Raw genomic sequence first — 24,945 nt, forward strand, 5'->3', positions numbered from 1 at the left:
ATTTTGATACTATATGTTGATGATTTACTAATAATACGTGATGATCATCTTATTGACCAATGCAAGAAAGATCTAATCAGAGAATTTGAAATGAAAGATTTAGGAATCCTTCATTACTTCCTAAGACTGAAAGTATGGCAGAACTCTAACAGCATCATACTTAATCAAGGAAAGTATACATTAGACATCTTGAAGAGATTTGGAATGTGGAATTGCAGACATATGTCTTCTCCTATGGAGAATAATCTACACAAATTTAAAGAAGCAGCAATAGAATCACCCTCCATAGATTCTACTCTTTATAGATAGATGATTGGATCTCTTGTGTACTTGTTAAATATAAGACCTGATATTTGCTATGATGTTAATGCTTTAAGTCAGTTTAAGTGTGAGCCAAAGGAGATTCACCTGGTTGCAGTCAAACACATTATGAGATACTTACAAGGCACTCTTAGCCTTGGACTCAAGTATGAAAAATTTGAATTGGACTTAACATAGGTACACAGATTTAGATTAGGCTGGAAGTGTTACTAATAGGAAAAGCAGTTTAGGATGTTGTTTCAATTTAGACTCAGCAATGATATCATGGATATGCAGAAAGCAGGCATCAATAGCACAAAGTTCTATGGAAGCTAAATACGTTATAGCAACAATGGCCTCTCAGAAAGTAGTGTGGCTTAGAAAGTTACTTGTGGGATTATTTGGTCAACCCATGAATCCTACTATTATTCACTGTGATCATCAAAGTTCCATCAAGCTTTCTCTGAATCCAGTTTTTCATGACAGGTCCAAGCATATTGAAATTCCTTACCATTATGTAAGAGATATGATAGACAAGAATACTATAAAGTTAGAATACATTTGCACTGTAGATCAGGGAGGATATATTCTTACAAAACCTCTCTCTCGAGTAAAGATAGATAACTTCAAAAAAATACTTGGTATGGTTGAATTGTAATACATTTGTATTCTTTAATTATTAATTAAATAATTTTGAGTTAAAATTATTATCGTCAAGCTACTGATTGTTATGGGTTTCACCATTTGTATTCATTATCTAAGAGGTGACGATCTCTAAGTTAATGAATACTTGTATAAAAGACATTATGAGAGATCACATTGTTATGTAGACAATTCTATACCTATGAGTCACAACTTGGATAAAGGAAGAATTTAATTATTCTCCGGATTTTATCCTGTGTACTGGTAGATCTTAACTCAAGATCATGATATAGGCCTGCCAATACCTATGAGTCACAACTTGGATAAAGGAAGAATTTAATCACTCTCTAGATTTTATCCTGTGTATTGCATTTTATGCAATACTGTTATCACAAGTATAAGTGATAAGTCATATCACAGGTATAGTAATATGACATAGTATTATGTGTTAATGATACTGCATGCTTAGAAGATTTAGATAGATTTAGAGTATCAATCTATGCTTATCTTAATTGATAGTGCTAGATATGTTATCTCTCGGTATGATTATCAAGTTAAGAGGGAGTATTAATTCTATGTAACTGTGATATCATACTGATTTGAACTGCAGATCGTACAAGATCTAATAAAGCATGACGACCCTTGAAAGGATTGGCCTCTTATGTCTTATATAATTTAACCTAATCGGCATCTTCCTTGCAAAGATATTATAATGTTCGATTTGCATAATTTTAGTTAGTATATTTACTAACTAATTATATATCTTTGAGACACCAATCTTGGCAAGAAATTTATTAATTTATATAGGGCCGACTTGGAAAGAGTCATGTCCTTAGAAAGGAAATGCCTCTTGAGTACCATATAAATAAGCGGTAAGAATGTGGATAAAGGACACACGGAAAACATAAGGTCTGCTCCTTTAGCATTACTGCCCTATACAATTTGTAGCAAGTATAAAACATTTTCAGAATAAGTATCATACACCAAGTAACTCTTAGTATACAGGTCTGATATATTTAAAGACCATCTTCAGCAAGTTTAGAAAGCCATTATATCAGTTTGGTTGTTCAGAAGTTGTAGAAACTTTACAAGTTGTTCACAAAATGATCATACATGAGGGGAACATTACAATCTTGACACATATAATAGTTTGCCATTGTCAAAAAACTATTTCGATAAATCTATTTTTTTCAGATTTGCACAATCCGTATGTATTCAATAGTAACTTTTGGATTTGATTGTGCACAAATTTTTTGCTTCAATATTTCAAATCACACTTTGTGATGCATCATTAAGATGTGCAAGAATATAGGGGCCAAAAAAATTGCAAGATGATGGACCACGGAGTGTGATCCAAAACATTGATTCTTAAAAATTCACACACAATCAGATCTATAAGTTAATATTGAATATCTCAATAAACCAAACACTCACAAAGAATCTTGTAACTCCTAAAGAATGTTTGAAATGACTAAAGAAAGGACTTTAGAAAGAAGGCCCATTGGTTAGCTACTTGGGTTTGAAAAATATCCTATACCCCAAATTCCATGTCTGATTCCAACCCATAAACATCATTCTCTCATCCTTGAGGCAATTAATGTCTCTTGCCAGCATTGTAATAAATCTGATATGATAGAATTGGGCGTAAGTTAATCATGTTCAAATCTGTTTAGGTTAAAGGTCAATTGTGTAGCTGTTATGGATCTTAATCGATTGAGAAAAATTCTGATGCATTCTGGGAATCATTGGTGATCTTTATGACTTTTAATCTGTGGAAAAACATCAATGCCCTCTATGGCCCCTGTTTTACAGCCAAAATAAAAATATATCAGCATTGTTTTTAAACTTTTATTTTCCATATCAATGTTACAAGACTACTAGAATATTGTTCAGACTTCATTGCAGATTATACTTCCATCTGCATGTATGAGTTCTGTGGTTGTGATGGATAAACCTGCATGCTAGCATTATCTAGGTGTTTTGTTCCATCTCTTACACAAAATACTTTTTGAAAGAGAGAATCGTGAAGTGCAATTTGATATAGTTTATAAAATATAAATATTGAAAATGCCATAAAAAGAAGGTATTTTTCAAGAAATCTTCGTGTTCAAGCAAATTATGCTAAGAAAACTTGCATTTAGGATATATGGTAACGGTAATGCTATTGAATGTGTGTAACCAAAATATATTAACATTGAGATTATGTAGGAAGAAAATGATATCAAACATTTAAAAATGAGCATAAATAGAAAGATTTTTCATGTGAATAACACCATGAACTTGCCTTGACTCTTTTAAGATTTGAAGAATCAATGTCAATATTATGTTCATCAACAATGTAGTCTATCATTTTTGCTGACATTTGTTCGTGAGACCTGCAAAATATTAGGATACAATTACAAAAACTTATACTATTTAGATGAATGACAGAAATAAAGTTTAAACACATGTAATATTAAACAGAAACAAAATCTATAAAAAGATGGCTCTTCTATAAAAATAATAAAACATTCTCGTAAGTGCATAAAATTATATTTATTAAGAAAAGTGGAAGTATATACTTAAAAATGATAAGGATCTACATCCATAATAAGAAATTTATCTAATTTCATTAATAAAAAAAGAACTAAGAATTAAAGGCCTATTACACTTAAGAATATACAGAGTATCTGAACCAATTAAATATCATTATTAAATTTAATCAAACTGACAGGTCCAAAGCATAGAATTTAAATTTCTGAGATTCTAGTCTAGGAAAAATTTGAGAGCAAAGCCAAAAGAAGCTTCTATAGGGCTACTAGGATAGACCCTAAAACCAAATAGCTGAAACATCCACACTAAGGATATTCTTTTAGATAAATGGCACCAACATACTTAATGTACTAGGGCTATAACTTTCAAGATAAGCTGTTTCGAGTGATTAAAACCATAATGATACTCTTCCCATAAGCAAGAACCCAAAGAACTCTCTTTTTACTGATTATAAAATTTCTGATTGTAGTTGTTCTTATTGCTGCTCTGAGTTCAACAATATTGCATAAAGTTTAAAACAGGCGCTTGTTTGGAAATCTCACTAAAAATTAATGGATTATGAATAAAACAATAGAGAATCTGATAACACAGTTCTTCATATCATAAAGTTTCCAAGATCAGAATTTTATGTAGCCATGTTTCTAATGACTTTCATAGAATTTTTAATAAACTAATGAGAATCATGAACATTTGAGAACTTATATGGGAAAACATTACTAAGTTATAAACTACTTTATCAATTTGCTCTTAACTACAGAAGAGAACCAAAAGTAGAGTTTTACAAGTTCTAACCATGTTTCAAAGCCAACTTTGAGAGGGCAGTGATTTATATTTTCAAACCATGCAATGGGTTGGCGATGTATTACAATTTCCACAGGCTCTCCACCACAATACTCATGCCAAGAGAGATGGGAATCTCCAATGCATTTTCTGAAGGTCCAGATTTCCATTCAAATAAAGATTCATGCCAAAGGAATGTCTCTTTTGACAGCAAAAAATATGCTAGGAGAGCTTTCCTGTTACAGGAATATGAACAGACAGGCTTCCATGGTTCTTGTAATGTTCCCCTATCTTTTAGACCCTCAAAGGAGTTCTTAGCTTTTCATTCTCCGAAGGCTAAATGGAGAAATAAGGAGAAATAAATTAAATTAAAGTCAATAAATAAATTAATCTAAAGGTGATTTTATATTTAATTAATTTAATTTTCTATAAGCACAACTAATTATTGTATTGGAAAGGGGGAAGCTTCTAGAGAGTGTATTTTCTAAAAGCGCAACTAGTTATTGTATTGGAAAATGGGAAGCTTCTAGAGAGTGCAATTAAATAATATTTTATTTCCTCTTCGAAGGGTGAAGGAAAAGAATAAATAGAGGCAAGAGTTTCATTGTTAGGCATCCGATTATTGTCAATTGCATTTGATATAAACTTGGGAGAAGAAACTAAAGGTTTCTGATTTTAGTTAGCCATTGGAGAGCGTCAATTTTTTAGTGTTGCAACCATTTGAGGTGGTGAAATATCCATTGAATTTGGCATTCAAGAGAGCTTCATTCTGGAGTTCTATTTGTGCTCAAATTGGAGAATACATTTATTTTTGGCTGCTACAATACGCATGAACAATGTTGCGCTATAGTATTTATGCTTGATTCCGATTGCAACTTTCATCTCCGTCCATGGGCATCACTATTATCAAGTTCCTCTTGCAACTATTAGTAGCTTGCATTATAGTTTTGCTGTTGTAAGTGATAACTCAGTATCAGATTTGGCATTGTTGTAGTCATTATTGTAAGCCTATTTGTCTTGGCAAATTCAAAGCAACATTGTACATGGGAATGAATTCAAATAAGGAAATATATGTTGCATACCATTTGTTTGATGAAATGTCCATCTAATAGCATATATGATCAGCATAATAGTTGTATGCCAATCGTTTGACAAAATACCAATTGGCTGTAAGCGCACATTTTTCATTTAGAATTCATCTATATGCATTTGAAAAGCCAAAAGAGAATTGCATATGCATTTAGTTCTTTTCTTAGATATAGTAGTAATCAATTACAATCTTTTTGATTCCCTTTGATATCATTTCATGCAAGCATAATCACTCTGAAACTCACAAACAACAAGCATAGAAATCGTATTGGAAGTGTTTAACAATTTTTCTTGACCAACAAATCAATGAGTTGAGGTTCGAATTGTCAAGGGATATTACAGTGGTATCAGAGCTTGCTTGCAAAGTGTTTGACAAAATGTCAAACAATTGAATTTGAGAAGGATTTGGTGTTTCACGAAGTTATAACCGGTTGGGGTTATTATAGTGGTATCAGAGCAGTTTCTTGTCATTCTATGGGGTAGGAAAATATTAATTATTGTCAGATTTTTTGTTGCATTTAGAGTGACTAGCACTCTACTATTTTCTAGCCATGAATGGACATAGGAGGGCTAGCAATTCTAGAAGTCGGTGGAGTAATTAGGAAGTTAGTGAGAAGATGAATGCTTTGTAAGAAAGTATGGAGAAACTTAAGCTTCGTCAATAGAGATTGACAAAGAGCTTGTCGAATCTAGAGAAAATTGAAAGGGCAACAAGGTATATGGTTTCTGCCTTTAGAAGGCCGATATCGAGGTTACAAGGAAGGAAGCTTGAGTTTTCCCCAACAGGAGTCCCTAATGCAAATTTACCTACATTTAGTACGACACCTACTAGTCCTATCTATAGTGTTGACGATGAACTTATTTCACAGGGACATGTGGTTTAGTGGCAACTGAGAATAGCAGCACTGAGCTTCAGCACGTTAAGGCTCCTAGAGCAGTTGTTACAGTTAGTGTAGATAGTTGATGCAGTTGTTACCACTGATACTTTCAGTTCTCTCAAGGAAAGGATTATTATTGGAGATTTGTATGTGAGATCTCATGGTGTTGCTACAGTGCAAGAGGCAGTTGCTTCCTTAGGTGGGACAGAGGCATGTATAGAGTCACTCAGCTATGATGGTAATGTGGGTGTTTCAAAGGAGTCAGTAGTTGTGGGTTTATGCTCTAGTATTACTGGTTCGCAACCTAGTGTTGAGTCATGTGTGCAGAGTCAGGAGTCCATAGTTGAGGCTTTGTCAAGAGATGTCGACACAAATAGTATGGACACATTTGATGATCCATTTGATGATGCTATGAGATGTATGGGGTATGACACCCCTTCTCAAAAATTGGGTGATGAATCCGAGGAGGTTTTGGATGGGTTCCAAGATCAATGTTTACAGGATCTTATTATTGAGGTGCAAGCTGAGACATGCGAGGGGTTTGATACTATGAGGGCTCCCATTAATTCGGATGAGGAGTTGTTTGAGGTACATAGTAGCTGTATCTTGAATGCAAAGTGGTGCAAGGATGATAGCACATGTATGAGTGATCTTGTGGTGGACAATTCTAATTCAGTTTCCTATCTCAGTGTAGTTAGTGAGATAGAGAGCTTGCATAGAGTCAAGGATTACAGAGGCATCATGTGACTTGTAAGCTGAAGGTGAGTGATAGTAATATTTCTTTAGCTCTTGAGCATTATGATGCTATCCGTCAAATGTTAGCTACATCTAGTTGGGGTGCTCCTATATTTGATGAGCATGGTGATAGTACTCTTTCTCTAATAGAGGTTCATGTGCTTCGAGAGGCTGTTAGGATCTTGAAGAATAGTTACTCTCAGTTAGTTACTAACAGGGATTACCTTCTAGAGTGGGGTAGCACCTATTATGAGATGTTGTTAGGAAAAGAGGAGGCGGTTTAGCTCACCCGGGAGCTTGAAGTGACCGTGGACTCTCTTTAGTATACTCAATTGGCTCTTCAGGAGTCACAACCACAATTGGATGAGGTTGTCATGGAGTTAGAACGGGTATAGTAGACACCAACCACAGACCCTGTTCAGTTACATATTGTGGTTGGTGGTAAGTTTGCTTCTATGATTGAGGATGAGGGACGTAATGATATGGTGATCACATTTGTCCAGGATATGAATGTAGCATGTACAGAGGAGGTGAGAGAATCAGTGGAGATGGGCTCTCATGGTGATTTGCTTCCTTCTACTAGAAGTGAATCAATTTCTTCTTTTCATATGGCTGGTAGTATTGTACAGTTGGCATTGTCACATTTTCAAAGGGATCGGCTATGGATTGCGGGGAGCAGATTGATGCTTCCACATATAGTTTTTACTTTACTGAGTCATTCATGAAAATTTTTCTTGAGAGCTTGGATTTGCAAGAGGTTTCATACAGTATATCTAAAGCTACTCTCATTCGGGGCTCTCGTGCTATACGATGATTGGTGAGGAAGATTGTAGAGACCTTGGCTACAATGCTTCCCAATAGGGATTTTGTGGTTGGGTTTGCTGAGAGGGTTGCCCAAGATCTTGTCCGACCAATAGTTTGGAGTCAAAGATTGGAGCCATCTTCTGATTCCCACTTTGATGATGATGAGCCCTCAGAGATTGGGAGTTTTTATCAGCATCACACTAATCACTTTTCTTTCAACCCACAGGTAGAGGGCTTGGTTTTCAGCATTATGGATGGTGACAAAAGACTTGAAATTCATTATACCCGTAGAGGGCGTACTTCTCCACCAAGGGATGGATATTCTGAGATACAGGGTATTGGGAAACAATCGGATGTGTTAGTGAATGAAATGAATCAAAATCAAAAACGAATGATCCAATTGATTTTGAATCTGAGATTTGAGTAGAGCATGATATCGCTTTTTCAAAGAGCGAAGTGTGATGATACAATTGCGACTTCAAATTTGTAAGACATTTCTTATGAGACACTACATGAGTTGGGCACAATTGAGGTGGAATGTGATGAGAATTCATGTCAGGTTAAGCCAAATGATGCAGTTGTTGGAATGAGTTCCTTGGATCATGTATTTGATGCAAAGTAACGTGAATCGGAATCGTATCGGAATCGGCACGGCCGAATCGAATCATGAATCGGAGGTGAATTGCCGATGAATCGGCGATGAATTGGCAAATTTGAAAAAACATTTTAAATGTAAAGATTTTAACAATTTAAGACTTATTTCATGCACCCTTTATTGAATATAACTTAAAAACATTATAACATCATCAAATAGAATCTAACATACATAAACATGAAACATAAAATCTATCACATACGTAACTATGTTATCATGATGTACTAAAATGTAAATTGTATGCTAGCTGAAGTAAATAAAAAACAAATGATCATAATGATTCAAATCATAGAATAAGTAAGATGAAATCATGAAGATCTATAAGACATCGAATCATAAATGTATGTATAAATCTAAGATGAAGATCCATGAAAGTTTGAAACATGTCTATCAGTATCAATGATTCAGTATCACTATCAATATCTATACAGTGTAAACAAAATATAAAAACAAGGCTCCAGCTCAAGCCTCATCATCCTCATCATCATCCTCTAGCTCTGCTGCAGCCTCAACCTCAGCCTCTGAGTATCCAGTTTGCCTATGAGAAAGGCGTGTAAGGTAGGTCTTAGAGGGTTATAACAAAGAGAATTGGTCAAAAACAAAGTGAAAAAAATAAGTGATTTTTTTTTAAATTTCAACTTCCCTTTTTACAGGCTGCGGGCGATTCATGGCCGATTTTGGCAATTTTTACAAGAATAGCTTGAATCGGCGATTTAGGCGATTCATGGCCCAGAAATCAGCGATACCGATTCACGATGCAAAAAAAATCACCCAACATGAATCTGGTCGCAGAATCGCCGATTCAGGCGATTTTTGGGCGATTCTCGTTACTATGATTTGATGGTAATGCAACGATAGTGGGAGTAGGAGCATTGTCATGTCCCCATTTTGGAGGTAATTTGATTTAATTAATGTAATTAATTAAGTTGTCCAAAATAATGAATATTTTATGAGGATGACTAATTAATTATTTTAATTAAATAAATAAGTGGTATTAAGTTAATTATTTATAAAGTTATCAAATAAATAAATATTAAAAGATAACTTTATATTTAATTAATTTAATAAAATGACTTGAATTATAAAATATTTTATAAAGTCACTTAACAGATAAAATAAAATAATGTTTCAGAAGTTTCCGGAGAAAGTGGAGAAAAAGAATATATAGGTATGGAGGGCTCATTGTCTATCATCCAAGTTTATTTTCTCTATTGTGTCTACCTGAGCATTTGTGGAGCTTGAAGGCCTGCAAGTATTCAGCTTAATCATTGGGAACGATACCTCCCAAGCGATTGCATAACTGAGGGGGTGAAAGATCCTCTGAAGGGTTGCCCTTTGGAAGTGGCACTCAGCCATTTCAAGTTGAACTTAATTTGTATACTCAAACATACCTGAGGGTTTGAGTTTTTGGTTGCAAGAGGAAAAAAGAAGATCTGAAAAAGCAGTCCAAAAAAGCAATCTAAAAAAGCAGATCCGAAAAAGCAGTCCGAAAAAGTAGATCCGAAAAAGCAGATCCAAAAAAAGCAAGCGAAAAAAGCAAATCCGAAAAAGAAAAGCGAAAAAGCAAATCTGAAAAAAGCAAAGCGAAAAGGCAACATTGGTAAAAATTATTACAGCCATCTACAATCAGGTTCCTTTGGATATTTTACGCATTTTTATCATTTAGCTGCATATTAGAAGATAAGGCTATAGGTGAAAGTTTGTATCAGATCTAAGCATTATTCTTGTAGATATAAGCCAAGAGTCTTGGCCATTTCATACCAGCATTGTAGTTGACATTATATGTGCAATAAAGGAACCATAAGTTGCTGGTCTGACATAGTTGTAATTGAATATGTATTTATCATTCATGAACAGCTTATTAGTTTGCATACCAATTGTTTGACAAAATGTCAATTGGCTATAGGTTCTCTTTTTGGCATAAATAATGTTATAATTTTGCATACCAAATGTTTGTATTAATGCCACTTGGCTATAAGTGCATTAATGCTATCATAGGTTGCATCCAAAGTGTTTGTCATAATTACTATTTTCTGTAGCTGCATATTGCAAGTAGTCTTAGTCACATATATGCTTTGAATATTGTCAAAATAAGTTGCACATTAATGTTAGGCCATTGTTTAGTCAATTTTGAGCCTCTTGCAAAAATTCTCATTGATGCTAATTGAAGAAAAGTGTCATTAAAGCAAACTGAAATATTATATCAGTCATATGACCCATGTATGTGAAGTGTTTGACAAAATTTTCCAGTTCAGCATTAGAGGTTTTTAGTGGCCTATTGGTAGGGGTCATTACAAGCATGCAAGGATACTATCATATAAACAGCCACTTCGGTGTTGGTTGAGCCATCCAATGAGGAGTTTAGCAATATGCATGCAGTTGTAGATGTGTGCTTGGATTATAGTACACTTGTTATTGCTAATGAGGTGAGTGATATAGTGACAGAGTCATGTTATACTATTGATCAACAAAGTGTTGATATTCACTTCATGGACTGTACTATGTTCAACATGGATGCAACATTGTCTTATGAAAATCTGATGTATGAGGTTGATGTTGATCACTCACCTGAGTGGAGTTGGGCTCAGTTTTCACCATCTGTAAAGATTTCATTTTGTGTTGTAGCATTCAGTAATGTTCCTATATCCATAGATTTTCATGTGGCTACACATATTGTTGATACAGTTGGCATGAGTGCATATGGTTCTTCTATAGTTACGTCTATTCAAGGGATTGTTGATTAGGATTCCAGTCCAGCATATATTATATGGGTGGGGACCAAGATGAAGATTTTTTTTTGTGGGGTTTTCTTCCAATGATATTCTCACTCCTACATCATTAACACAGGTTTTGAGTGTTAGACTACAAGTTATGGTGTTGGTCCTGATGATGATAGTCATATGCAGTTGGTTCATTGTTGACAGGGGTGTCACATACTACTTCATTTGGGATCTAGGTGTAGGTTGGAGTTCATTGTGTTGCTGGATTTTTTGATGACAAGTAATTTCAAGAAGGGCAGACTGTAATGTTCCCCATCTTTTAGACCCTCAATGGAGTTCTTAATTTTTTATTCTCTGACTAAGTGGAGAAATAAGGAGAAATAAATTAAATTGAAGTCAAATAAATAAATCTAAAGGTAACTATATTTAATTAATTTAATTTTCTAGAAGCACAACTAATTATTGTATTAGAAAGGGGGAAGCTTCTAGAGAGTGCATTTTCTAGAAGCACAACTGATTATTGTATTAGAAAGGGGGAAGCTTATAGAGAGTGCAATTAAATAATATTTAATTTCCTACTAAAAAGGTGAAGGAAAAGAATAAACAGAGGCAAGAGCTTTGTTGTTAGGCGTCCGCTTATGTCAATTGCATTTAATATAAACTTGGGAGAAGAAACTAAGGGTTTCTGATTTCAGTTAACCATTGGAGAGCGTCAATTCTTCAGCATTGACCATTTGAGGTGGTGAAATATCCACTAAATTTGGCATTCAAGAGAGCTTCATTCTGGAGTTCTATTTGTGCTCAAATTGGAGAATACATGTATTTTTCGCTGCTATAGTACGCGTGAACAATGTTGCGCTACGGTATTTATGCTTGATTCCGACTGCAACTTTCATCTCCATCTATGGGCATCACTATTACCAGGTTCCTCTTGTAACTATTAGTAGTTTGCATTGTAATCTTAGGCATATAATTTTGCTGTTGTAAGTGATTACTCAGTATCAGATTTGGCATTGTTGTAGTCATTATTGTACACCCATTTGTCTTGGCAAATTCATAGTAATATTGTACATGGGAATGAATTCAAATAAAGAGATATATGTTGCATGCCATTTGTTTGACGAAACATCCATCTAATAGCATATATGATCAGCATAATAGTTGTATGCCAATCGTTTGACAAAATATCAATTGGCTATAAGTGCACATTTTTCATTTAGAATTCATCTATATGCATTTGAAAAGCCAAAAGAGAATAGCACATGCATTTAGTTCTTTTCTTAGATATAGTAGTAATCAATTACAGGCTTTTCGATTCCCTTTGATATCATTTCAAGCAAGCATAATCAGTCTGAAACTCACAAACAGAAAGCATAGAGATCGTATTGGAAGTGTTTGACAATTTTCCTGTTATCTCCAAAATCTGCACCTTGAAATTTGCTTTAAGTCCTAAAACTTGCAGCGATTTTGGAGAAACATGGGATCAACCAGAAGTTGTGGGTAACTTATAACTTGGCTAAACCTCCGGCTCCTAGGCCGGTTCCTGTATAATATATCTTATACCTTACTTATACTTAAAGGAAATGTGAAAAACTTTCAGATGGAAAAGGGTAAAAGGATGACTTAAAACTCGAAAAACTTAAAGAAGTAAGGTGATACACCAAAATTGATAACACAGATTACTGCTATACTTGAGACACAATGAAAGATTTGACAAGACATTCACAAGAAACCCTTTTTTGAAGATCTGCTGATTCATATCAATAATTTAAGAGAAGTTTTATAACTTGAAAATATACGAAAGGAAAATTGATTCACAATCGAATATATCAATTATGAAAACACAACTCAAAACCTATGAACAGCTATTTCGAATAAAGAAGATACAAGATAAGACATCATTCAGACAGGTCTATTATGAAAAACACAATTTGAATAATATCCATCACCTCCACGCATACAACTTAATCTGTTAACTCCAAATTTGATCCCAAGGAAAAACTTTTATTTCGATCAAAGGCCTCAAAAACAGTACATCTGCATATGGATCAGAAAAACCCAGACAAAAATTGCTAAGAATGGGAATCACATGAGCACTTCTTCTCCAAATCTGAACCCTTTCCTCAACAATAAGAGGAGTATATATAAACAATACAACTGCCTCCAAGCAGAAAAGCTGGGTCAAAATAATGAGTTAACTCATTATTTAAAAACTGCTAAAACTCCAAAATCATGCTCAAAAATACCCCAAATTGAGGTTCCATTATCCATGCATGAGAAAAACTAGAAAAAGCTCCCTAAACTTCCAAAAATCACCCCATAATACATTCTGAAACCTTCAGTTGTCTCCATAATCAACCGCAATTGCCCCCTTGAATTTTGGCATTAAAAAAAATACCGACTTCTCTTTTACTTGTCTTAGCTCTATTTATTATTATTATTATTTTAATTGCATGAATATTTATTATTTTTAATAATTGATTTATAAGGATATCAATTAAAAATAATAATAATTACATCTTTTAAGTATCAATGCAATAAAAATAAAATAAAATAAAGAGAAGTCTTTTATTTAAGAATTTATCCCTATTTTCTTGCATTAATTTTAAGATTTGCGATTTAAGATTTATTAGCTAATGATCAACTTAAAGCTTAACAACCTTTAACAAATATATGCAAAAACATAAAGAATAATGCAAGTCGCATTATCAAACCCATGCAAGGAAAATATCTTCAACTCCCCTCATGTGGCCGGACCCGAAAATTTTATCAAATTTTATAAAGGGTGAGTTTGTAAAGGAAAGGCAGATGTTTGGATTTTATCTCATCTTATTTTCGCACCTTGCGTAAGAGAAACTGAGGGTTTCCTTTAACCCTAGCCGCCTGTATCGTGCTGGAAGTGGACTCCACATTCGACGCCAAGAAACATGACAGCCATGAATAATATCTTCAAATCCTTTGCTTAGTAAAACGCCTCTGGTCACGTTGTAGCTGGAGATGCTTATTTGAGGTCGTTTATGTATTCTCTGCTGATAACGCTGCAGTTTGAAGCTGAGAGTTGTTTTTCAAATCCTTCCTTTCTGCTCTTCAGCTGTATAATGTCACAGCTTGCTTGTGTTATGGCTGGAAACGTCTATTTGCAGCCAGCAAAAGATAAGCCTCTTTGCTTTAGCTTTGAGAAAATCTCTTTTCTAGCAAATATTATCTTTAAATGTTAGCTTTGAATGTTCTCCAAACTGGACCTTTTTGCCTGCTGTTGCTTGTTAACAGATTTTTTGCTACTAACGTAACCCCCGAGTGTTCATTTCTTGCTGATAGTGTTTTATTTGGCACGTAAAAGCTGAAAGTAAGTTTCTCTTCTCTTTTTGGTCTTAGCTCGTTTCATGGATAAGCATAAGTATAAAAATGAACTACAGCTGTCTTAAAATCCTTCTTGTTGCTGTATATCAAAATATTTGCAAAACCTGTAGCTGGGTTTTATCCTTTTCCTCCTCATCTTCTTGTGGAAACTTCCTTGCTTCATGGGTATCTAAGAAAAATGATTCCAGTTGTTCATCTTTTCTTTCTTTTGCTGTATCTGGGCACCATTTACTAAGCTTTGAAAAGGATTTATCAAGCTAAAAGATACAATACCTGGTCACTGTTTATTGATATATTTATGATCTTCTTGCTGTACAAAATAGATACATCATTTTACCAAGTCGGGCTGTAGCTACACCTTCTCCATCCGGGTTCTAAAACTTACCAAAATATTCAAACCTATCTCAGATCTGTGGTTTATAATGAGGGTTTCTTGCTTGTTTTGTCCTTTTAAGCATTTTCCCACCTTCTGTTTCTGCTGTAGGCTATCAAATATATAGATGCTATACCTCTCTCAAAACTGTGTTATATTTTGAAAAGATTTTCTACTGTGATTGAAATATCCATGAATTCCCCCTTTGTTTTCCTCAGCTTCATATGACATTTCATTAAGCCATTTGCAAGAAACCTGTATGTGACTGTGATACTCCATTTGCTTTAACTCTATATTGGTGCTTGAACAAAATTAATGAGAGTTTTCTTTCAGCTGTCACACCAGATTTTCTCTATCAGTCCCTACTTTCATTGCTGAAAGTTGCCTGCTGTGCATGAAAAACAGACACCGTATCTTCTTGCCAAAAAATATATTGAGGTACTGCATTGATTATATTGATTATATTGCTTAACCTGTTTTCGCTTTACTGAAAGGAAAGATTCATACTAGAGTTGATGTTTTGCCTCTTTGCTGTGTATGAAATCCTACGTCACAAAAGATTTTAGTAAAATCTTTGAACATTGCTTGCATCAATAGCACGTTTCTGTAACATCCGTTCCTTCTCCTTTTTACACCACATATCATACTTCTTAAAATTCAGACCTCTACTAGCTACCTGCTCTGATCCTTATCTGATAATGATATTTGATTTACTCACTCTGCTCTCTTTTAGTTGTTTATGCATTTCTTGATATGCTTTTATTGCTTTTACACTTGCTTTAAGTAAAAGGTTTCAGACTAAGGCTAGTTTGTCCCTTTGATACTTATATTTTTCTGCTATTAATTTGCATATCAATCTCTATCTGCTACACCTGTCTTGTTTTCACCAGCTCTTAATAAGTAAAAGGTTTCAAAACAAAGATGAATTGTCCCTTTAATACTTTAATTTTTTTCTGATTGATCTCTCTAATTGCTGATGTATGCCTGTATTTTACTGAGATGAATAGCATGTAGGATGATGAAAGTGAGATGAAGTGAGCTATCAGTATTGCTTAGATCCGTTGGATCTAACCTATTCTCTTTTATGGATGCAGGGATTGGAAGCACGGAAAAGGCGAAGTCCAGAATAACAGGAAGGTGGATGCGGATGGATGCCACTTCACCAGTCATTACAGGCAATGATTGGTGCCCATGACCTTTTTCTCCTCTTACTCTTCTTTCATGTTACTGATTTCAATAGAGTATAGGTGTATATCAGCACGTAGGGACTACTCTCACAGTCAAATGTGTGGGAGAAAATTACTTTCAGCATTTAAATTCTTTTCATGATTTGCTCTATTACGCAAATACTGAATATTATTTTAGAATGAATATAATATCTTACTTTAATGCATACTTCTGAATTTTACTTTGAAAATAAGTAGCATGTGTTTTCCTTCATTTGAGCACGTGTAAAAAATGAATAACATTTCCTTCACCTACAAATCAACGAGTTGAGGTTTGAATTGACAAAGGATGTCATAGTGGCATCAACGCTTGCTTGCAAAGTGTTTGACAAAGTGTCAAACAATTGAATTTGAGAAGGATTTGGTGTTTGACAAAGTTATAACCGGTTGGGGTTATTACAATTCCTTTCATTGGAAAATTAGCAGTGTATTTATCCCTCTAACAATCCACAACATGAAAGAATCCAAGAGCTTGGAAAGAACATCACTATGCATTTCTGCTAATCATTTCTTAGTTCAGTTTCAGACTCAGATTTCATCCCACGACAAGTCCAATCACATTCTCAAAAGTTTGATTTTCTTCTGCCTGTAGAGTGCCTTCCGTAATGAATAGAAAAATCAAACAAAAAAAATTATTTCCACAGAGCTGTCTAATAATATTAATTTCCAAACATAAGGTTCAAGGCGAAAATAAATTCATCATTTGATAAAGACAACAGTTTCCACAGTAGAGATGAAATATAATCGCACCAAATGTTTGAATATTCAAATATTAATCATTTAGATCGATGTATTTGAAAATATTTAATATTCAACTTAAAACAATCCACAAGATTAAGTCAGCTTCCACTCAAATATAATACTTTAAGCTTCAAGAATTGAACCTCAACCTTTATTTTTGCAACTTTTAAAGTCACAGAAAACCTCAGTATTATCAATTTGTTAACCCCTGCTTGGCCAATATAACATTTGGCAGAATATATAAATTCCCTATTCTCCTCTGCTTTTATTATATTTATCAATCATTAATTTTCTCAAACAAGATTATTAATATGGGAATTCATAAATCTGAAGATGCCATGTAAAAGGATCGGGGCCAGCAACTATCACCTCTAGAATTAAGACTCAATTCTTGATCATTCTCACACTTTTTCAACCAATTCTTTATATCTGCAAGTTTTAACCCTTCATTCTCATAGGATACACTCTGGTACCATTGTAATATCCCATTAACATAAACAAGAAGTTGCATGCAAAGTACTAAATTCACTTCATTCAACAGATTGCATTAAATTATATAAAATTCGGCTGAAATAAGATCTGAAAATCAATTAGGAAGATAAAGATGAACCATTACAAACTTTTCAACATATGTAAAATACCTCCAACGCAATTCTGCCCAATTGTGAACTCTGTCATGGATCCACCAAGAAGTGAACTAGGTTTTCATCCAACCCACTAAGAAATCCTGAAGTTTTCCATCCTTAGGCTTCAGAATCGAATGCCAAAGCTTTCCAAAATTCTCCAAGAGAATAACAATAATATAGTATAAACCAAGTATAATGAAAATGAATCTCTCAATGATCTTTTAAAGCACGAACCTATGACTCTTTGTTTTCCTTTTTGCCTATCTCTTCATATCCTTTTTCTTTGTCTCTTTATTTGGCCTCTTTAGAATTAAAATGACATTAATTTCTCTATAAGCTCTTGTAATCCATTTTAATACTACATTAAAATTCTAAACTAAGTTTTCATTTAATTTGATATAATTTGACAACTTAAAATTTAATTATTTTATTGACTTCTAATGTCCCAAAAGGGGACATTTCAGTGGCTCATCCATAGTGATAGGTGTCTCAACAGGAGATTCTGTTGAATGACTAAGCTCGTATTCCTCCTCCTCACTTGTTGCGACTTTTGCATCCTAGTCATCTCCCTCCATCTAAAACTCACCTAGATGATTATCAGTAAAGAAAGAATCTACATCCACATCATCACCATTAGGAACAACGACCCAATCTATTGAATTTAGATTAGTGCCATCCAAGTCAGGTGCCTCATGTGACGTCTTCCCTTGCACTTTATTTTCATGTTATAAATGGTTGTAACACACCCAATTTCATTCAAGCGTTGTTGAGTCAACATATTGCATTGTTTTGTGTGAATGGCCTAAAACACACTCTAGTTGCCCTCACAACCAGTAGTTCTACAAGGCTGAGATAATATGCAGATGTAAAAATACTTGCCAATATTGCCCTGGTTCTCAATTTTGGATGTTTAACATATTTTCAAAAACTTCGCATAAAAGGCCTTCTCTCTAATTTATCTAATTTTTTCAATGCCCAACAATGAAGAGCATGTAGAAATTCAAATACTGAATTCTTAAATTATATACATCAAATTTCTCAATTGAAGTTCACTTTATTAGCATCAGATCATACCTAATATAGGTTTGATACAATAATGACAGACTAATGTCTCAAGTTTGAAGATTATTACAGATCAAAATGGACACACATATCCGTAAACAAAGAAAGAAGCCCAAAATTCAGAAGAAGGTATGTCTATCTCAACTGGTAACCAAAATGACCAATAACAACAAATATTCCTTGAAGATGCGATATGAAGTGTTAACCTTCAAACCCTAGCTGAGAATTGTCCAACTCTCCCAAAATATGTAAACCCTTGTGCCAAAAAATTCTATAGTTGTGTCATGATCAAATCTAAAAATATCTTCAATTTCTATCGAACCCTCCATAGAAATTTCTAGCTGAAACTTCCAGCAATCTGATAATGCATGCAATGATGGATTTTGGATATATCCACAGCAAAGATGGATTTCAGTTTCCATCCACGCTACCAAGAAGCTCCAAGGACTTCCATCCTCAATTATTTGGTAATGAAAGCCAAATCTCTCCACAAGAAGTTTTATTAAATCAAATGTCAAAAATAAATCGCTCTTCTCCTTTCCCTACATTTTATAACCTTCCTTTCCACTGTTGAGAGAAAGACTTTATTTCTTCTATTTCATTTTCCCTCAGCTATTTTATTAATTGAATCTCCCTTCTTTCTCCAGAAAAGACCTTTTAATTAATATAATGATATTTTGACACACAATGTATCTATTTTATGTGCCCAAGATTTAAAAGTTCTCATGCCGGTTCCAACAAGCTACAACACTGAGGTTCTCAATGGATAGTTTATTAAAATTGAAACCATCATAAATTTAATTAAATTGCAGCTAATAGTACATCCAACTTGCAAAACTGACAGAAAAGCACTGAAATCAAAATCTGACAGAATAGATTGAGCAGAAAAAAAACTGACAGCATAGAAGTGATCCAAATGATAAAAGATGATGAAAAATACTAGCCGGTTGACTTACTATAAATAGACTCCTTCCAAGAATCTTGGAGCCCAAACCAAAAGCCAAAAATAACATTTGAAAGCATCATTTAACTTCTTTAAACCATTCAAACTCAGAAATATCAAAGCACCACTTGAATCATGCTAACAGAAACTCATATGTCAGCAACAAATGCATTGCTAGAGGATCCAAAAACGGAGACATTACAACATATGGCTACCTTTTGAAGGTTAAGCATTGTGACACCATAATCTTCCCAAACACAAACCTGCAAGGCTAAAAATAATCATTTTTAACCTGGTAAAGATTTCAATAAACTTAATGAGTGAGATAAATGGTATAATAAAATTAAATACACGTTCTTTTTCACCAGGCTTCAAGTTGTCTCTCCTACATATGCAATCAAGTTAAGGAAGAAAAGGCCCCTTGGTTTTTTTACAATTCTATAACTTAGCAAGTATCAGGACTTGAAGATGGTCATCATCAACTAATCTCCAAATACATATATCCAGGCCAACCTTAACCTCTGCATCCTCTTTAAAAGTTTTGGAGAAAACGGAGCCATCTTCTATACGTAACATGCCAGTCAAAGAATCGGTCGAGGCCCCCCAACCCCACCAGTCAATAAGCTGCCCTTACCCAACCATTACACGTCGGGGGTAGGGGGTAGGGGAATAGTTCTATTCTACCCTGGCCTTGGGGATCAAGTAGTAGATAACAACATCAATATCTTGGTGGATTGTCGAATCCACCTTCGATCAATTATGCACAATACAGATCCATATTGGTCTCGTTTGACCCATACAAGTGTTGAATAGCCTCTTTGGCCCTATCCATAGCCTCATATAGATACCCAATGAGATTGTTATCCCCATCCACCATTTGTAGAACCCTCGTCAACAGTTCTAACACATAGATATAAAAATATAACAAAATCAATGAATTGCAATATTAAATAATTAAATAATAAATCATCAATCAAGGTTTGAAAACTTACATTGATGATCTCCCCCATCATTATGGCAAACCTAACATAAAAAATGGCCTTCACAACTTTCTTTGCCTCACTTTATCAAACTGGTTATTTCTTCAAAACCATGATTTATACTATTAAAATAACTAGTCCCTTGGGTGTTAATTTACTGTATGGAAGTCGAAAATGATTATGATAAAAATACTCCTTTTTAATCTAGGCGGCAAGCATTAAATATTTATTTCATGCACTAATATCCTCGATCTGCAAATACCTTTGTCTCTAAAACAAATTACAAATCTTATAAATTCAACACAAGTGTGAACTCCATCACAGATCCACTTCTGAAAAGAACCAGGGTTTGGTCTAGTTCAAAATAAAACTTTAATCTACATGTAAAGAATAGAAGAACAAAATTTAAATTATACATACAAAATAATAAAATTAAACATAACCATAACTAAAATTTACTAAAGTATTAAAATAGTAAAAAGGCATGAGATGAAAATTGGAGACTTCCTCAAACATGAGATATAAAAGGGAGAAGAAAACTTCATTTGAAATAGGGAGGATGCAAGAAGGAAGAAAGAGTGGAAGATGTGACTCTTTAACGGAAGAGAAAGAGGAATGACAAGTAACTAAGAAATTGGTTTGCTCAATAAGAAAAAATGAAGAGATGCAATTCTTCAGAAGGGTGGTAATTATAGAACTTTGTGACTCTTTCAAAGGGGAGTAATGATGAAAGATTGTGACTCTCAAAGGACATCAATGATGGAAAGTTATAACTCTTTCACAAGGTGGTCATTGTTAAATTTTGTGAGGTAGATATGGTGAAGGGCTGTGACTCTCTCTCATATTGGAAAGAAACAAACAGAAGAAAGTTTCATTTCAGGAGATCATCCCAAGAGGATCAAAAAATAAATAAAAATATTACAATAAGCAATGAGATAAGGATATCATTTCAAAAAGTATGCAAGTGTATATTATAATGAATTACAAGATAATTATTGTTCTTACAACAAATGTAGAATATTCCACCTTATTATTTACATACATTTTATATGCTTTTAACTTTCTTTATATATGTCTAGATATAATGTGACACATACAATGATTCTCTTAATGATTCATATCCATTGAGCTAACTCATTTTGGAGGGTGTAATAGCCCCTAAATGAAAAATTTATTAATCATACGTAGATGTACTAAATGAATAATAAATAGATTTGTGCAATTTATATATTTTTATTTACCTAAATTACACAAATTCTAAATTTACAAAAAGAGTTAAGGCATTGTCAATAAAATATATATGTAGATAAAATATCTATAAGTTATAAATATTTAAAAGTATAAAAGTGTTATAAAGAGTATCAAATATCTATATTCTGAAATAAATAACCCACTATTGAAAAACATTAACATTTTGAATTGAATAGTCACATAACCAAGTCGTAACCAAGGGGTCGCAACCTTGGTTTGTGACCAGACAATGGAAACTTTTTTATATTAACTCCAAACTCGAGCATGACACATCAAAAAATAAAAATCACAAATACATCTCCAATCTTCATCAGTGAAAATTCAACAGCAAGAAACAATCACTTCTAAAAGACACTAGGAATCTCTATAGTAAGATTGAAAACCAACAATCATAACTAGAGGAAATTGCAAGACGTAGAATGGGAATCTAACAAATGGAACAGGAAGGTGCCATGCAAGCCAATGGAATCATTGAGGCTAAAGAATCATCCATACCATCTCGGACAAGAAGACGAGAACAAAACACAACCCATAAGTTCCAGCAGATAAGACGAAAAGCACCAACGTATGTGCTCATTAAGGAAGAAAAATAAATAGAGACGATAGCAATTAAGGAAGAAAACTCCGGATTGATAAAGTGAGAAGACTTCCAGCAGTGAACAAGCATTAACAACGAGTCCATCTAATGATCAGGGAAGGTTTTGTGATCACAAATAGATCCTTAACACAGACAACACAAGAGAGATAAACATACTAAAAGACCCTATATATTGAACAGTGTAAGGAAAATATATAAGTTGTTAGAATCTTAGTGAAGAATTAAAGAGGTATGTGTAATCATACTAAGTCAAAGAGTTATTAGTTCATGAAAGAGATGAGGATTTATATTCTCATTGAGGTGTTATGGATTCTTTAAAAGAGAGCATCCATCTTGGTATATCGAGATCCCGAGAAGGGAGCTTAGTGATTAGAGGACATTCAAGAACGAATGTCAAGGCTCCTAAGAGGAATGCCAAAGAGAGATTTACAAAGAATCTCTTAAGACACAATATATATTGTAGCAGTTAATCATATGCATATGTTATAGATAAGAAGAGGTGGGATCTCTACCAAGTAGTGATATAATCATTAATAGAGATTCTAGAAGCCTTAGGGAGGCACTCTTCATATGACAGTTGCCTTATCAAGAATGAGTTCTCATTAGAGAGTTAAGTAATTTGATAAGAGTTCTTTCCAAAGGATTAGGATGAGTTAGTGAGGGTTAATATTTAGATTGTTATTTGATTAACTCATCATTTTCTAATTTTAATGTATATCTTCTATTCTATACTAACATTTTGTTGCAGTTCCAAGATTTATTCTTTAAGCGAGAAGTATGGACATAACAATGGTATTAGGGCATAATCCTACCATCCTGTAAGTAAAGCCTTATGCAAACTTACAAGAGGAGAACAAAGAAAAAATACAATGAATGACTTAGCAAATGAGATGAGATACTATATGGAGCAAACTAACCAAACCAACCAAACTATATTGAATCAAACGGAGAAGTCAAATCAGGCCCTCCTCCAAGCCTTACGAAACATGGATAATTCAATCAATAATTTAAGAAGTCAAGCTAACCTAGGGAGAGAGACTAGTTCACACCATTCTGAAAATAAAAATATGACTTCGAACACCAGCCTTCCCCAACCCATATTCCTACCTAGAAGAGTAAACTTAGGAGTGGAGGAAGGGGTAGAGCAACCCATGACTAGCACTAAAGATATTACAAGAGAATATGCAGCTCTAGAACAGTAGATTAGAGAAGCAATCTCATTTAGGGAATTCACAAGGAAAAAGTGAGAGAGATTGCCTAGAAAACGTATGAATGAAGAACTCAAATGCAAAGTAATTATGGTAGCAATCCCAATTTTTAATGGATCAGAGGAGATTATAGCCGATCAATGGTCTGAAAAACTGAACACATTTTTTATATTAAGTCCCATGACAAAAGAAGACGCCCTCCAATTCACCATAATCTATCTTGGTGTAGAAGTACATCATCGGTGGGCCCATGGACTTGTCTCATTAGGGCATAAAAATGTTAAATCCTATGAAGAGTTCTCTCAAGAAGTTATGCCCAAATTTAATGAGAAAGATACAGAATGGTACTTTCAAGAGTTAACACATCTTAAGCAAACAGGAACACTAAATAAATTTATTAGACAATTCCAAGAATTTTCAGTCACCATTCTCGATCTCTCCCAAAAGAGACTCACGTATGTTCATATAAGGTCTTAATGAATCCACAAAAACTATGGTGAAACCCCTTGAACCACGAAATCTAGAAGCAACTATAAGAAAGGAAAAGATGGTTGAATCTAATAACAAGGAAAGAGCTCAAAACTTCACTTGTAAAACATTCAACCAGAGTGAAGGAACAAGGAGGGATTGTGAGGCCTCGCCTCGATCCATCATAGCACATTTGATACATTTTACTTTGACACATTATGACTCGATATGTTGAGACATTATTTGATGGATTGGACATTATTATATTATTTTATGTCGTGTGATGCTTTACTTTAAAAAATGCTTAATCATGTTATTTGATGTTTTATAAGCATGCATAATGATGGTGTATTACAGTAAATGAATTTAGGATTAGGAATATGATTAATACTTTAATTATGCAATTGGTGATGATTAAATATGTGTGCAAAAATGAGATAAAGGTTATTTAAATGAAAGTTGGATGTTTTGATCAATGTGATTACGCAATTTGGTTCAAATATATGAATATGATGTTATCAAACTACTGATGTGCAAGATTATTAACCATGGAATTTATCGAAGAATCGGTAATTGACCCTATGTACAATCTATGAAACCTAGGGTTGAGTCTAATGAAGAGACACAAACCACATTGTTTCGTATCCTATTTGTACCGTAATCTAAATGTGTATCATTCTGTAATTGTAAGGTGTTTAATGTTACGTAAAAGTGAATCTTATGGTGTCACTTGACACTCGTAATTCATATATGTGTATCAGCATGTTAATTAGGGTTAGCAGAGTAACCCAATAATTTGAGATTGATTAAGTTAGTAACCTAGATTAATTACCCTAATTAGGGTTTAGTGGAAAGGATTCTTTCCTAGGGTTTTAAAAAGTTCAAATTTTTCAAGCCAATTATATATGTTCTAAAACAATCCTAGAGGCCAAAATTAACGCTTCTAGAGGCCAAAATTATATATGTCCTAAAAC

General features: G+C 33.9%; 1 protein-coding gene and 1 long non-coding RNA gene across 3 annotated transcripts in view; one reads left to right on the top strand and one right to left on the bottom strand.

Moving 5' to 3' along the window:
* The window catches only part of LOC149579446 (uncharacterized), a 280,294-nt gene that overhangs the window by 135,839 nt on the left and 119,510 nt on the right, over positions 1–24,945 (bottom strand). Inside the window, exon 8 of the mRNA XM_089832825.1 lies at positions 3,227–3,317. Within this exon, the coding sequence (XP_089688951.1) occupies positions 3,227–3,317 (91 nt within the window). The remainder of the gene's footprint in view (positions 1–3,226; positions 3,318–24,945) is intronic.
* LOC149579447 (uncharacterized) overlaps positions 1–24,945 on the top strand; it is a 236,246-nt gene that overhangs the window by 79,081 nt on the left and 132,220 nt on the right. For both annotated transcript variants that reach the window (XR_016365072.1, XR_016365073.1), the window contains one exon: positions 15,963–16,043. This is a non-coding gene — a long non-coding RNA (uncharacterized LOC149579447). The remainder of the gene's footprint in view (positions 1–15,962; positions 16,044–24,945) is intronic.

This window comes from Cupressus sempervirens, chromosome 1, assembly GCF_028749045.1.
Source record: "Cupressus sempervirens isolate cs-2001-9-10 chromosome 1, ASM2874904v1, whole genome shotgun sequence".
Lineage (NCBI taxonomy): Eukaryota > Viridiplantae > Streptophyta > Pinopsida > Cupressales > Cupressaceae > Cupressus > Cupressus sempervirens.